Source organism: Rattus norvegicus, chromosome 13 (genome assembly GCF_036323735.1).
Source record: "Rattus norvegicus strain BN/NHsdMcwi chromosome 13, GRCr8, whole genome shotgun sequence".
NCBI lineage: Eukaryota > Metazoa > Chordata > Mammalia > Rodentia > Muridae > Rattus > Rattus norvegicus.
In genome coordinates this window covers 2,958,141-2,971,792 of record NC_086031.1, presented here as the reverse complement: position 1 = coordinate 2,971,792, position 13,652 = coordinate 2,958,141, and the positions used below count along the sequence as shown (strand labels likewise).

The following is a 13,652-nucleotide window of genomic DNA, read 5'->3' as shown; positions in this document are numbered from 1 at the left end:
ATATGTACTTTTCAGCTAGCCTAATTTTATCTTTAAACTTAGATTTCACAAGTTGCTTCACTCTTTTGTTTATTCTGACTCTTCTTTACAAAGACTAACAGAAGTTTTTCATATGCTCTCTTAGCCAGGAAACTTCAGGTAAGTATATAATATGTACCCTTTCTAATTTTTTTCTCCTTAAATGTTCAAGCGAGTGTAGCATCATGTTGTATATATGTATAATGTATATTCTGTATGTGTTTGTAAAATATTTGTGAGGATGATGGATTTATATGTACATGATATGTGTTTGTGTATATGTTTGTGTGTGTGTGTGTGTGTGTGTGTGTGTATAATATATTCAAGTCAATGTGCCAATAGTTCCCCCCATCTGAGCACATGTGGAAACAGACAAGAATATATGATAGCTTCATCTATCACTTTGCCTTGTTTCCTTGAGACAGGAATTTCAGGTAGACTGGCTAGTCAGAAAGCTCTTGGTATCTCCACTGATTTTGCCACCCTGTTTCTCACCAGACAGGCACAGAGCCATGTCCATGCACTGCCTTCACATATATTGGGGAAGTGAACTCAGGACTCACTCTCTAAAGAGCCTCTGGAGGCTCAGTTTCCTGCACAAATGCATGACAATATTCATCTCTTTGTTCTATTATTCTTTACTACAGCAATGTAATAACTTTACAAAGGAAAACTTACTCACATTTTGAGGAAATACAATAATTATCTCTGATTTCCTTTAGGTTACATGTTTGGCTTACACATTGAAGGAGAATAAGAACATGTCAAATTCCTTTAGCTCACATGTACTTTCAAAACCATTTTCTCATGTCTTCCATGACCTATAGTTCCTAGAATGTAAAGACTTGAAAAGAAATGAAGAAAATATACAGTGATTTGAAAACTATAATATTCTTTGGCAAAGACTGAAATATATGTTCAGAAATTTGACAGAATGGGAAAGAATGAGTGAGTAAAATGAAATATAGTAGCTTCCTCCAAAGTATATAATTTTCTACATGAGTCAGAAAGAGGGATTTTGCAGTTTCGAAAAGAAAATCAGCAAATGCCTAGGAAGCTGAAACTTCATACACATGTGGCCCATCTCCACAGTTATGGAAGCAGTCATCTCCTGCTGGGGATCAGATTCACAGTCCAGTTGAAGGAAGTGATTCTTCATTTGTTCTGGCTACCTTGAAGATGTGCAGAAGGTCTCCAGATTCAATTTTCATGCATGTTTTCTGCCTCAAGTGTGTTTTTAAAAATTTGCTTTATTTATTTACATTCTAATACTTGCCACAAAATATCAGTCCCCTCTCTCACAGTTCCTCATCTGATGCCTCCTCCCCAATGCCATGAAGACGGTCTCACCAACCTCCAGACCACTCTTTCCCTAAGGCCTCAAGTGTCTTGAGGATTAAGTATATTTTCTCCCACTGAGACTAGACAAGGCAGTCTTCTTCCATATATATGCTGGAGACCTTGATTCAGCCCATATATGGTGCCTTGTTGGTGTCTCAGTTATTAGTGTAGCTGCTTAAGATTGTTTTCCTTATACTGCAAGATATCCTAACATATACTCCTGTAACATCCTATATATGGGCTTGTGAGTGACCACAATAAAGCTCATTGGTTCATCAAGTTGTATTTGAGTAGAATCATTACCTTAGTCTGTCAGGATTTTCTTTGCTATTAGACAGTTCAGTGAACAGCGATAGAATTCTGTTCATTTCATGTTTTATGGAATTTTTCCATCTCATTTAACTCATTTAAGATAGCCTCACATATGTGTAACATATCAAGCCAAAAATACATTTCCAAAGGGGAAAGTACAAAAATTAATATAGTTGTCCCAAACTTCCCAGTGGGCTGCATAAGAAAGTCATGTAGGGAATCCTCACTATATAATTACTGACATCATAAATTCACAGCTGTTTACAAAGGAAACATAGGATCAATAAGATCTGATTTTCTTTAAAGATGATAGATTTGACAATGCAGAGTGTGGGCAGAAACTGGCACCCTGAAATTACAAAAAAGCAAAGATTTAGTTATTAAAATTTTAAATAAATAGCAAAATTTATAAGTTTGTAATAATGTCTGAATTTGCTAATGAGAAATTGGTATCTGAGGTACACACAAGTTAGACATAAAATATTCTGACATTTTACATTTATAACTTTTAATGCTTTCTCTTTCATGTTTTATGATGTAATTCTTATATGTGTGTATGTATGAAGGTATAATTATATATGTAAATATGCATATATTACAATGTAGCAGGTTGCAGATTGTATATATGTATAAGGACTTCCAAATTAACTCAATATACTCAAGAAGTTCTTATCACTAATAAGATTTATTTGCCTCAAAGAAAAAAAGGAGCGAATTAATGACAATGATAGGAGATAGAGAACAAGGGAGAAGGGATGAGTCATTTGTCATGGAGAGAAGGCAGATCTATCAGCATCTTTTAATTTATAAATGCAAAAGGGGAAAATCTGTGTTAGGATGGGTTTGATAAATTTGTATTAGTGTTGATGTTTAGAATAGCCAAATGGTGGGGGGTGATTTCAACATTTGAATATTTTGATGTGTGGATCTCTGTAGTCAATCTCAGGAGGATGTGGACAAATGTGAGCATGGACCTTGAAGGTTAGCTTGAAGAATATATCTTTTGTTGTTGTTTGTTATGTTTTCTTTGCATTTTCTATTTGTTCCTTTTAATTGTTTTTTTGTTCAATATACAAGACAGGAAAAAAGGTAAAAGAGCAAAAACTGTCTTCAATATTCATGATATTCTACTGTGTTTGCCATGCTTGTACCTGTTAAATTAACTTTAGTATGTATTATGCAACAGTTTAAATATTTGTAGGACAGTATATGTCATATGCATAAACACAAATATATACATGTACATTTATCTTATACATGTCAATTTCATGTTGAGCACATGATAAACAGACAAGCTAACACAGTACTTTTTCTAACCTCCTACACTTGCAAAATATTTTATCAAATAGTATCATGAGCCAGTGAAACAGTTTATCAGGTAAAGACACCGGTTGCCAAGACTGGAGGACTGAGTTCTATCCTCAGGATTCATTAAGTACAAGAATATAATAGACTCTTAATTTTGTCCTCTAACTTTTTTATATCTGCATTGTGATGTACTCACACATATTATATATTATATATTATATTATATATTGTACACATATCCACACACTCATATATACATGCACACACACACCAAAATGTAATTTAAAAATGTTTTATGTTACTTTTAAAAACAATACTATCAGTAGTTTTATGAGTAAATATGATGTATTTCTGCACTCATGCTTATCTGTATGCGTGATTCACATGAATTAGACAACAGATGCAGGGGTCCTGCTCTGTATTCTCCCTAAATCATTGAGACAAGGACTACAGTAAATCTCTAGTTCGGCTAGAGGCCATTAAATATCAAATATTCTCCTGTCCCTGTCATGGGAAGAGCAGTGAATATATCTATGCTTGTTACATGGATCTTCATGCAAAACAATCATTCATAACCACTGAGTTCTTGCTGTTACCCCCAAATTTTTCTTAGTTTAGGTAGAGTCTCCGTTTGTTACGGAAGACAAGTACATCTATTCTGCAAAATTTCATGCTAATCATTCATGACTTCATTACAGGTTTTTTGTTTTGTGTCACTATTTATGTAGTCATTTTTCTTAATCAGAATGAAAAAAATGCAACATGTAAAACAATCTTCAAATAAAAGTCATTTAAATCTTGAAAATGGGCCAGAAAGAGAATACTATCAATCACATACAAACATATACACTCAGACTTTACCAGCTCCATGGGATTGAATGGCACATGAGTAATGTTCCTGCCTTCACAATCTATTATTTTCACTTTGTAAATGAATAAAAAGACAAGAACACCTTCAATATGGCATGTCTGGCTTTCTCTATTATGTTTTTCTGAGTACTATATTTCATAAAAAAAAGGATGATAACCAACATTAATTAATTCAGTGTGGTACTTTTGTATAATTGTGATTACGAGGGGACTGTCAATTCAATTTATTCTTCATTGTTACTGTGATATTATATAAAGTAAGTTCAGGTCCAAATACATTATTTAATCTGTTCCATTAGTATATTGGCACCATCAACAAAAAAATGTGGCTAAAAATAAGAAAAAATGCATAATGCATATTTAGAAGTTGATGATGATTCACAATAATGCTTTAATTCTTTTGTGAACTGTGTGCCCAAAAGTTCACATAAAATTAAATATCTATCCTGAAAGACACATTTATTTGCTCATAGGCAGAAGGATGGATTTTGTTTATTCATTAGGTATAAGGAATGCAGTAAAGTCTCAGCACTGGTGCGGCTGATGAATGTGTCTTCTCTCCTGCTGTAATTCTTTTGGTTTTGTTGTTGTTGTTGTTGTTGTTGTTGTTGTTGTTGTTGTTAATAAAAAATTTGTATTTACTTAGGAGCATTCAGAATGTCAACAAAACAGTCGCCATTTTTTCGCAATTACAGAGTGGTATTCAGTTAACAGAATAACAATTACCTTCCTGTAAGCTGCATGAGAGACAGCTGAAGATGGAAAAAAAAAAAAAAAGAAAGAAAGAAAAGAAAACCAAAAGAAAAAAACAAAAACAAACAAACAAAAAAAGAAACCAAAACCAAACTACTGTTCCCATATAGAACTAATTTGTGCTGTGCACCAATAAGAACCTGATTTAATTTCCATGCCAATTTACAATCCCCAGACTGTACCAGGCAAGGTTAGTGGCTATTGAAAATACCACCAGGACAGGGCTAGCTAAAGACACATTTGTTAGTGTGTTAACTACACAACAAAAGACACTGTTCAGTTTAAAAACAAATCTTACACAGCCTTACATTTCAATTATTTTGTTTAAAAGGAGTGAATTTTTTACAGGGGGGTTAAATGCTTTATAGAGAAGAAAAATAAAACTGTGCTAGAACCAACTTATTCATCATCTTCTTTGTCTTCCTCTTCTTCCTCCTCTTCCTCATCCTCTTCATCATCTTCCTCTTCCTTCTTTTTCTTGCTCTTCTCAGCCTTGTCCACCCCCTTTTTCTTTGCATCAGGTTTTCCTTTAGCTCTTTAGGCAGCAATATCCTTCTCGTACTTCTCTTTCAGCTCGGTGGCCTTCTTCTCATAGAGCTGCTTGTCAACCGGGGCAGTGTTGTTCCCCATCTCTCCTAGTTTCTTTGCAGCATCACCAATGGATAAGCCAGGATGCTCGCCTTTGATTTTTGGGCGGTACTCAGAACAGAACAAGAAGAAGGCCGAAGGAGGCCTCTTGGAGGCATTGGGGTACTTGAACTTCTTTTCGGTCTCCTCTTTGGGGGCGGGAATGTAAGTTTTCATTTCTCTTTCATAACGAGCCTTGTCATCCTTTGCCATATCTTCAAATCTCCCCTTTTCTTTAAAAGACACGGTCTTGCACCTCTCTGAGCACTTCTTGGAGAACTCTGAGAAGTTGACAGAAGCATACGGGTGCTTCTTCTTGTGCTCCTCTTGGCAGGTTTGCACAAAGAATGCATATGAGGACATTTTGTCTCTTGGCTTCTTAGGATCACCATTGCCATTGTTTAGTTGATTTTCCTCCGCGAGGCACAGAGTTGCCCAATGTCCATCTGGCTCTTGCTTGCCCTGGCGTAAATGTTGGGCTCTCATGAGTCACCAATATCAAGAATAAGAAAAATTGAAGGCAACCTCTCACCAGGCACTAGCTGCAAAAAGAAAAAAAAATCATTTTGTCAAGATCAACTACAATTAAGCTTAGGCTGAGTTTCTAGTATTCTTTTTTTCCTTTCAATTAAATGATGTTTGGTCTATATAATGGTAATCTAGGATGCATAATGAATTATTAACAATTTTTAGAGTTCTTCTTTTTGTGACCTTACCTTCTTATTGCTCTTATGGCTTAGAGATATTTTTTCCCTTTATTTCACTTTATTGTTTGATCAGACTCATACCAATGAATCATTCAGTGAATATCACAATTTATCGCCCCTATTTTACTCTTCCTCTTTCTTTCCCTTTCTAGAATCTTACTTAGCCCATCCCTTCCTTTCCTTAATTCCTTCTTTCTTGCCTGCTCTTTCATGCCCTTCCTTTCTTCCTTAGTAAACAAATTTCTCCCCCTCCTCCAGTTTGCCTCTTTGTATAGCCTCACTAAGTAGCTCTTGATAGCTTCACACTCACCAACTTCCTGCCTAAGTAGCCAAGATTACATCATGAGCTAATTATCCTCTTGAAATACCATGCCCAGCTATACATTTATTATTTCTTAATGAGTTAAAAATATTCTTGTATAACTATAAGATATTATAAAGAGATACTGTATGTTCACTGGCTTATTGCTTCATTGGAAGAACCTTGAAAAGTCCATATTTCTAATATCACAACATGCACATACAAACACATACAACAGTGTAGGTGATGTGTATAATATTTGCAGCACTATGTCTCCTTTTGTGACCAAGGCCACTCCTCTCTTTTCTTCTATACCACTTCATTGGAAACACAAATAATACTTTCTTTATCTTGTCATGTCAGCATTTAGACAAATGGAATCTTGGAATCACACATGTAGCATTTTGCTTTTGATTGCTTCCTCTTCAAAGATGTATATTAATAAGTATAAAGTAAATCAATAAGACACCTATTTCAGGTTCAGAATAAGGATCCATGGAGAAATGGTATTGAAAATTGGTTATTAATTTACCCATTAATGCACTAAATATTCTCTAGTTTATAGAAACTCAGAGTAAAAGTGCCATACAATTCACATGTAGAAATCACAAGAATGAAATTCTCTACTCCCCTGTCTAGGCATCGTGCATAGTTGCTGTTTGGGATGATATAGTAGACTGAGTTTGTATGAAACTGTCAAACTAGTCCACAGAAAACAGGATACTATATTCTGTCAGCAAAATATGAGTGAAACTGTGACCATTCTGTTGAAAGTATTGGCATCTCACTGGAATTTTATGTCACATTTTCCTAATAGTTATGAGTGTCAAATAGCATTAATGTCAGTATGTATTGTGTGAACTATTTCATTTTAAATCTTTTGTGTCTTTTGATTACTAATTACCTGATGGGTTTTGTTTTTTATGTTTCTTTTTAGATTAATATATTAACACATCAAAAACAATATTTTAGTTTGCTGGAAATGGTTTAGAAATAAATTTGCCCATTCAAGTAATTGCTTTTTAATTTTCAAATTTTTGACTGGCAGTACTGCTCACAAGAACTATGCAAGGTCAAGTCAGATGAACTCCAGCATAGAGAGTGCAGGTAGACATAAAGTCTCACCAAACGCACTATAAGTAATTGACTCCTGAGAATTGGAATGCCTGTTTTCTGCCAAGTGTTGTCCCATGATTAGTGGAATGCCACACATGCAAAACCAAATGAACAGCACAAAATAGGCTGGATAATTGGTGAGGTGAAGAGAAAGCAAACGTTTAGGCAGGCAAATGGGTGGATCTTGTGAGAAGCTGGGTCAAAATTCATTGCAAAAATTTTTCAAAAAAATAATAAAGTCAATTGGGCAACTTTTTTTTTTCACTAAGAGATTATAATTTTGCCATGGTGTTTGAGGATTTTTACCTAGCCAAGCATGTCAGACTTTCTTCAGCTGTTTTCTTTCTCGATATATAGATATCATTCCTGCAAAATTTTAGCATTCAGATTCATTTTTCCATTGTGATTTTACTTACACATATTCCTTGAGGATTTTGGTAGCTTTATTTGTTTGTTTTTTTAAACATTTGAGACCTTTTACAGTTGTGTTAGACACTCTGTTATCTAGCACTATAAATATAAACCATTTATTTAGAGCTTATTTTGTGAAATGTTGTTATGCCTATATACAGTGTTGCAGCTGATTTTTGTTTTACTTTGTTTGGTTGGTTTGAAGAGGGGTTTTCATGTATTTTAAAGCCATCTTAAAGTCATTATACAGTGGAAATAACATTGAACTACTGATCCTCCTACCTCCTGCCTTCTGAGTGCTGAGATTAAAGTCATATGTTATTATACTAGGTTTATAAGATGAAACCCAGAGATCTCTGTGTAGGTGATCTGAGTGAGTACTCTATGAACTGAGCTAGAGTTGCACAACCTAATTTTAACTATTGTATTTCATTTTTTTCTCTGTGTCTTCTTTTCCATTTTTACCACAGTGTTAGGGACTACGTTTGACACTATTCAAGAGTAATTCCTTCTACATGTTATTCTCATGAGATGAGCGAAGAGGCCATCAGTTATAACTGATAAATATCTTGTTATAGAACATATGATTTCATTTCAAAATTCATTATATTGCTATACTCCATTGAACATTAGATAATTAAAGAGAAAGTATGAAATAAATAAAATATTTAATCACACTAATATAACAGTACCAGCATTCAGTGAATTAATTTCAATGTTTTAAGAACATTCCAAAATTAGAGGTTTAGTATGTAGAGAAAAATGAATACATTATACCATATACAAAAATATTTTGAAATATATATGTGAATGAAAATGTGATAATTAAAGTATTACATGCAATCAAAAGACTACCCAATCTTTAATGAGCTGACAAAAACTTTCTTAAAATAGAAAGGTTTCTGCCTGTCTCAGAACTTTCTGTACCCAAATTCCTTGAGGTAGAGAACTGGACTCACAGATGTGCAGACAATCCTGATATTTCATGGCAGAAAACTACTTCTGTTCACATTCTTGGCCCAAGAGGAATGCACCTAGTGCCCTCTGTGCCATCTGGGCACAGGAACCTAGAAGCTGGCAAGGTCCTGTACCTGACTGCACCAAGAGCTGAAAGCTAATCACCAGGAACTCTGACACACCTGAGAGCAGAGGTAAGACCATGTCTTCTGCTACAAGTAAACCACCTGGAGGCTTCAGGGAACACAAACCCAGGAGCAGTCTGTGACAGGATATTTCGGATTTCTGTCTACACTCTGAGCTATCTCACACACACAACTCATTTTTTCCAAAATCTGGCTGAGAGAAAACAGGTCTACAGGAGTGCTGACACACAGGCTGACAAAAGGTTCACTCCACTGTCAGATAAAGCAAGACAAGGTAAGACAAGAGACAACCTGATAGCTAAGGGAAGCACAACAACCTAAGCAACAGAAACCAAAACCATTAGCCATCATCAGAGCCCCAGTTTTCCCACAAAAGCAAATACAGGAAGTGCAAGCACAATGGAAAAGCAAGACTTGTATTAAAACAACATTTCATAATGATGATAGAGAACTTTAAGAAGGACATAAATAACTCCCTTAAAGAAATACAGGATACCTGGAGATAAGCACACAGGAGCAGCAGGTCCCCTGCATCTGAGACACCATTGGAACCTGAAGGGACCAACCAGACAAACAGTTTTCTGCACCCAAATCCCGTGGGAGGGAGAGCTAAACCTTCAGAGAGACAGACACACCTGGGAAACCAGAAGAGACTACAATCTGCCCACATTACATATTCCAGAGTAAAACACCAAATGTCATCTGGAACCCTGGTGCACTGAAGCTCGCGGAAAGAGCTGCGCAGATCTTCTTGGTTGATGCCCCCACGGAGAACTCATAAGCAATACCCCATGATCAAACTTGAGCCCCGGGACCACAGGTAAGACAAACCTTCCTGTTCCAAGTGACCTGACTGGTAAACTCAAGACACAGGCCCACAGGAACAGCTGAAGTCATGTAGATTGGAAAAACTACACGCCCAAAAGCAGAAAACTCTGTTCCCATAACTGGCTGAAAGAAAACAGGAAAACATGTCTACAGCACTCCTGACACACAGGCTTATAGGACAGTCTAGCCACTGTCAGAAATAGCAGAACAAAGTAACACTAGAGATAATCTGATGGCGAGAGGCAAGCCCAGGAACCCAAGAAACAAAAACTGAGAATACATGGCATCATCGGAGCCCAATTCTCCCACCAAAGCAAACACCGAATATCCAAACACACCAGATCTAGTTTCAAAATCATATTTGATCATGATGCTGGAGGACTTCAAGAAAGGCATGAAGAACTCACTTAGAGAAAACCAGGAAAACATAAATAAACAAGTAGAAGCCTACAGAGAGGAATCACAAAAATCTCTGAACGAATTCCAGGAAAACAGAATCAAACAGTTGAAGGAATTAAAAATGGAAATAGAAGCAATCAAGAAAGAACACATGGAAGCAACACTGGATATAGAAAACGAAAAGAAGAGACAAGGAGCTGTTGATACAAGCTTCACCAACAAAATACAAGAGATAGAAGAGAGAATCTCAGGAGCAGAATATTCCATAGAAATCATCGACTAAACTGTCAAAGATAATGTAAAGCAGAAAAAGCTACTGGTCCAAAACATACAGGAAATCCAGGACTCAATTAGAAGATCAAACCTAAGGCTAATAGGTGTAGAAGCGAGTGAAGACTCCCAGCTCAAAGGACCAGTAAATATCTTCAACAAAATCATAGAAGAAATCTTCCCTAACCTAAAGAAAGAGATACAGGGCTGGAGAGATAGCTCAGTGGTTAAGAGCACTGACTGCTCTTCCAATGGACCTGAGTTCAATTCCCAGCAACCACATGGTGGCTCACAACCATCTGTAATGTGATCCAATGCCCAATTCTGGTGTGTCTGAAGATAGCTACAGTGTATTCTTATACATGGAATAAATAAATAAATCTTTAAAAAAAGAGAGATACCCATAAGCATACAAGAAGCATACAGAACTCCCAATAGATGGGACAGGAAAAGAAATTCCTCCTGTCACATAAGAGTCAAAACACCAAATGCACAAAATAAAGAAAGAATATTAAAAGCAGTAAGGGAAAAAGGTCAAGTAACATATAAAGGGAGACCTATCAGAATCACACCATAATTTTCGCCAGAGACTATGAAAGCCAGAAGATCCTGGACAGATGATATACACATCCTAAAAGAGAACACAAATGCCAGCCCAGGTTACTGTATCCTACAAAACTCTCAACTAACATAGATGGAGAATCCAAGATATTCCATAACAAAACCAAATTTACACAATATTTTTCTACAAATCCAGCGCTAAAAAGGATAATAAATAGTAAAGCCCAACATAAGCAGGCAAGCTACACCCTAGAAGAATCAAGAAACTAATCATCTTGGCAACAAAACAAAGACAAGAAAAGCACACAAACATAACCTCACATCCGAGTATGAATATAACAGGAAGCAATAATCACTATTCCTTAATATCTCTCAACATCAATGGCCTCAATTCCCCAATAACAAGACATAGATTAACAAACTGGATATGCAACGAGGACCCTGCATTCTGCTGCCTACAGGAAACACACTTCAGTGACAAAGACAGACACTACCTCAGAGTGAAAGGCTGGAAAACAACTTTCCAAGCAAATGGTCAGGAGAAGTAAGCTGGAGTAGCCATTCTAATATCAAATAAAATCAATTTTCAACTAAAAGTCATCAAAAAAGATAAGGAAGGACACTTCATATTCATCAAAGGAAAAATCCACCAAGTTGAACTCTCAATCCTAAATATTTATGCCCCAAATACAAGGGAACCTACTTACGTAAAAGAAACCTTACTAAAGTTTAAAACACACATTGCACCTCACACAATAATAGTAGGAGATTTCAACACCCCACTCTCATCAATGGACAGACCATGGAAACAGAAATTAAACCGAGATATAGACAGACTCAGATAAGTTATGAACAAAATGGACTTAACAGATATTTTTGAAACATTCTATCCTAAAGCAAAAGGATAGACAGTCTTCTCACCTCCTCATGGTACTTTCTCCAAAACTAACCATATAATTGGTCAAAAAAAGGGCCTCAACAGGTACAGAAAGATATAAATAGTCCAATGCATGCTATCAGACCACCACAGCCCAAAGCTGGTCTTCAGTAACAATAAGGGAAGAATGCCAAAATATACGTGGAATTGGAACAATGCTCTACTCAACGATGACCTGGTCAAGGAAGCTAAAGAAAGAAATTAAAGACTTCTTAGAATTTAATGAAAATGAATGAACAACATATCCAAACTTATGGGACACAATGAAAGCTGTGCTAAGAGGAAATCTCATAGTGCTGAGTGCCTTCAGAAAGAAACAGGAGAGAACATATGTCAGCAGCTTGAAAGCACACCTAGAAGCTCTAGAACAAAAAGAAGCAAATACACCAAGGAGGAGTAGAAGACAGGAAATAATCAAACTCAGAGCTGAAATCAACCAAGTAGAAACAAAAAGGACCATAGAAAGAATCAACAGAACCAAAAGTTGGTTCTTTGAGAAAATCAACAGGATAGATAAACCCTTAGCCAGACTAATGAGAGGACACAGAGAGTGTGTCCAAATTAACAAAATCAGAAATGAAAAGGGAGACATACTACAGATTCAGAGGAAATTCAAAAAATCATCAGATCTTACTATAGAAGCCTATATTCAACAAAACTTGAAAATCTGCAGGAAATGGACAATTTCCTAGACAGATACCAAGTACCGAAGTTAAATCAGGAACAGATAAACCAGTTAAACAACCCCACAACTCCTAAGGAAATAGAAGCAGTCATTAAAGGTCTCTCAACCAAAAAGAGCCCAGGTTCACATGGGTTTAGTGCAGAATTCTATCAGATCTTCATAGAAGACCTCATACTAATACTATCCAAACTATTCCACAAAATTGAAACAGATGAAGCACTACCAAATTCCTTCTATGAAGCCGCAATTACTCTTATACCTAAACCACACAGAGACCCAACAAAGAAAGAGAACTTCAGACCAATTTCCCTTACGAATATCAACACAAAAATACTCAATAAAATTCTGGCGAACCGAATCCAAGAGCACATCAAAAGAATCATCCACCATGATCAAGTAGGCCTCATCCCAGGCATGCAGGGACGGTTTAATATACGGAAAACCATCAACGTGATCCATTATATAAACAAACTGAAAGAACAAAACCACATGATCATTTCATTAGATGCTGAGAAAGCATTTGAAAAAATTCAACACTGCTTCATGATAAAAGTCCAGGAAAGAATTGCAATTCAAGGCCCATTCCTAAACATAGTAAAAGCCATATACAGCAAACCAGTTGCTAACATTAAACTAAATGGAGAGAAACTTGAAGCAATCCCACTAAAATCAGGGACTAGACAAGGCTGCCCACTCTCTCCCTACTTATTCAATATATTTCTTGAAGTCCTAGCCAGAGCAATCAGACAAAAAAAGGAGGTCAAGGGGATACAGATCGGAAAAGAAGAAGTCAAAATATCACTATTTGCAGATGATATGATAGTATATTTAAGTGATCCCAAAAGTTACACCAGAGAACTACTAAAGCTGATAAACAACTTCAGCAAAGTGGCTGGGTATAAAATTAACACAAATAAATCAGTAGCCTTCCTCTACACAAAAGAGAAACAAACCGAGAAAGAAATTAGGGAAACGAAACCCTTCATAATAGACCAAAATAATATAAAGTACCTCGGTGTGACTTTAACCAAGCAAGTAAAAGATTTGTACAATAATAACTTCAAGATTCTGAAGAAAGAAATTGAAGAAGACCTCAGAAGATGGA

The 13,652-nt window shown here is 36.1% G+C and overlaps 1 protein-coding gene across 1 annotated transcript; it reads right to left on the bottom strand.

Annotated features, from left to right (window-relative positions):
* Nucleotides 1-235: 235 nt before the first annotated feature.
* On the bottom strand, nt 236-5,766 carry Hmgb1l4 (high mobility group box 1 like 4). Its single transcript, XM_039091195.2, has one exon. It carries the CDS (start codon nt 5,713-5,715, stop codon nt 5,140-5,142), a length of 576 nt encoding a protein of 191 aa, XP_038947123.1. The 5' UTR covers nt 5,716-5,766; the 3' UTR covers nt 236-5,139.
* Between the last annotated feature and the right edge of the window lie 7,886 nt (nt 5,767-13,652).

What these genes read in the sequence shown, in the direction of transcription:
- Hmgb1l4 (XM_039091195.2), bottom strand. Translation starts at nt 5,715, where the DNA reads ATGAGAGCCCAACATTTACGCCAGGGCAAGCAAGAGCCAGATGGACAT.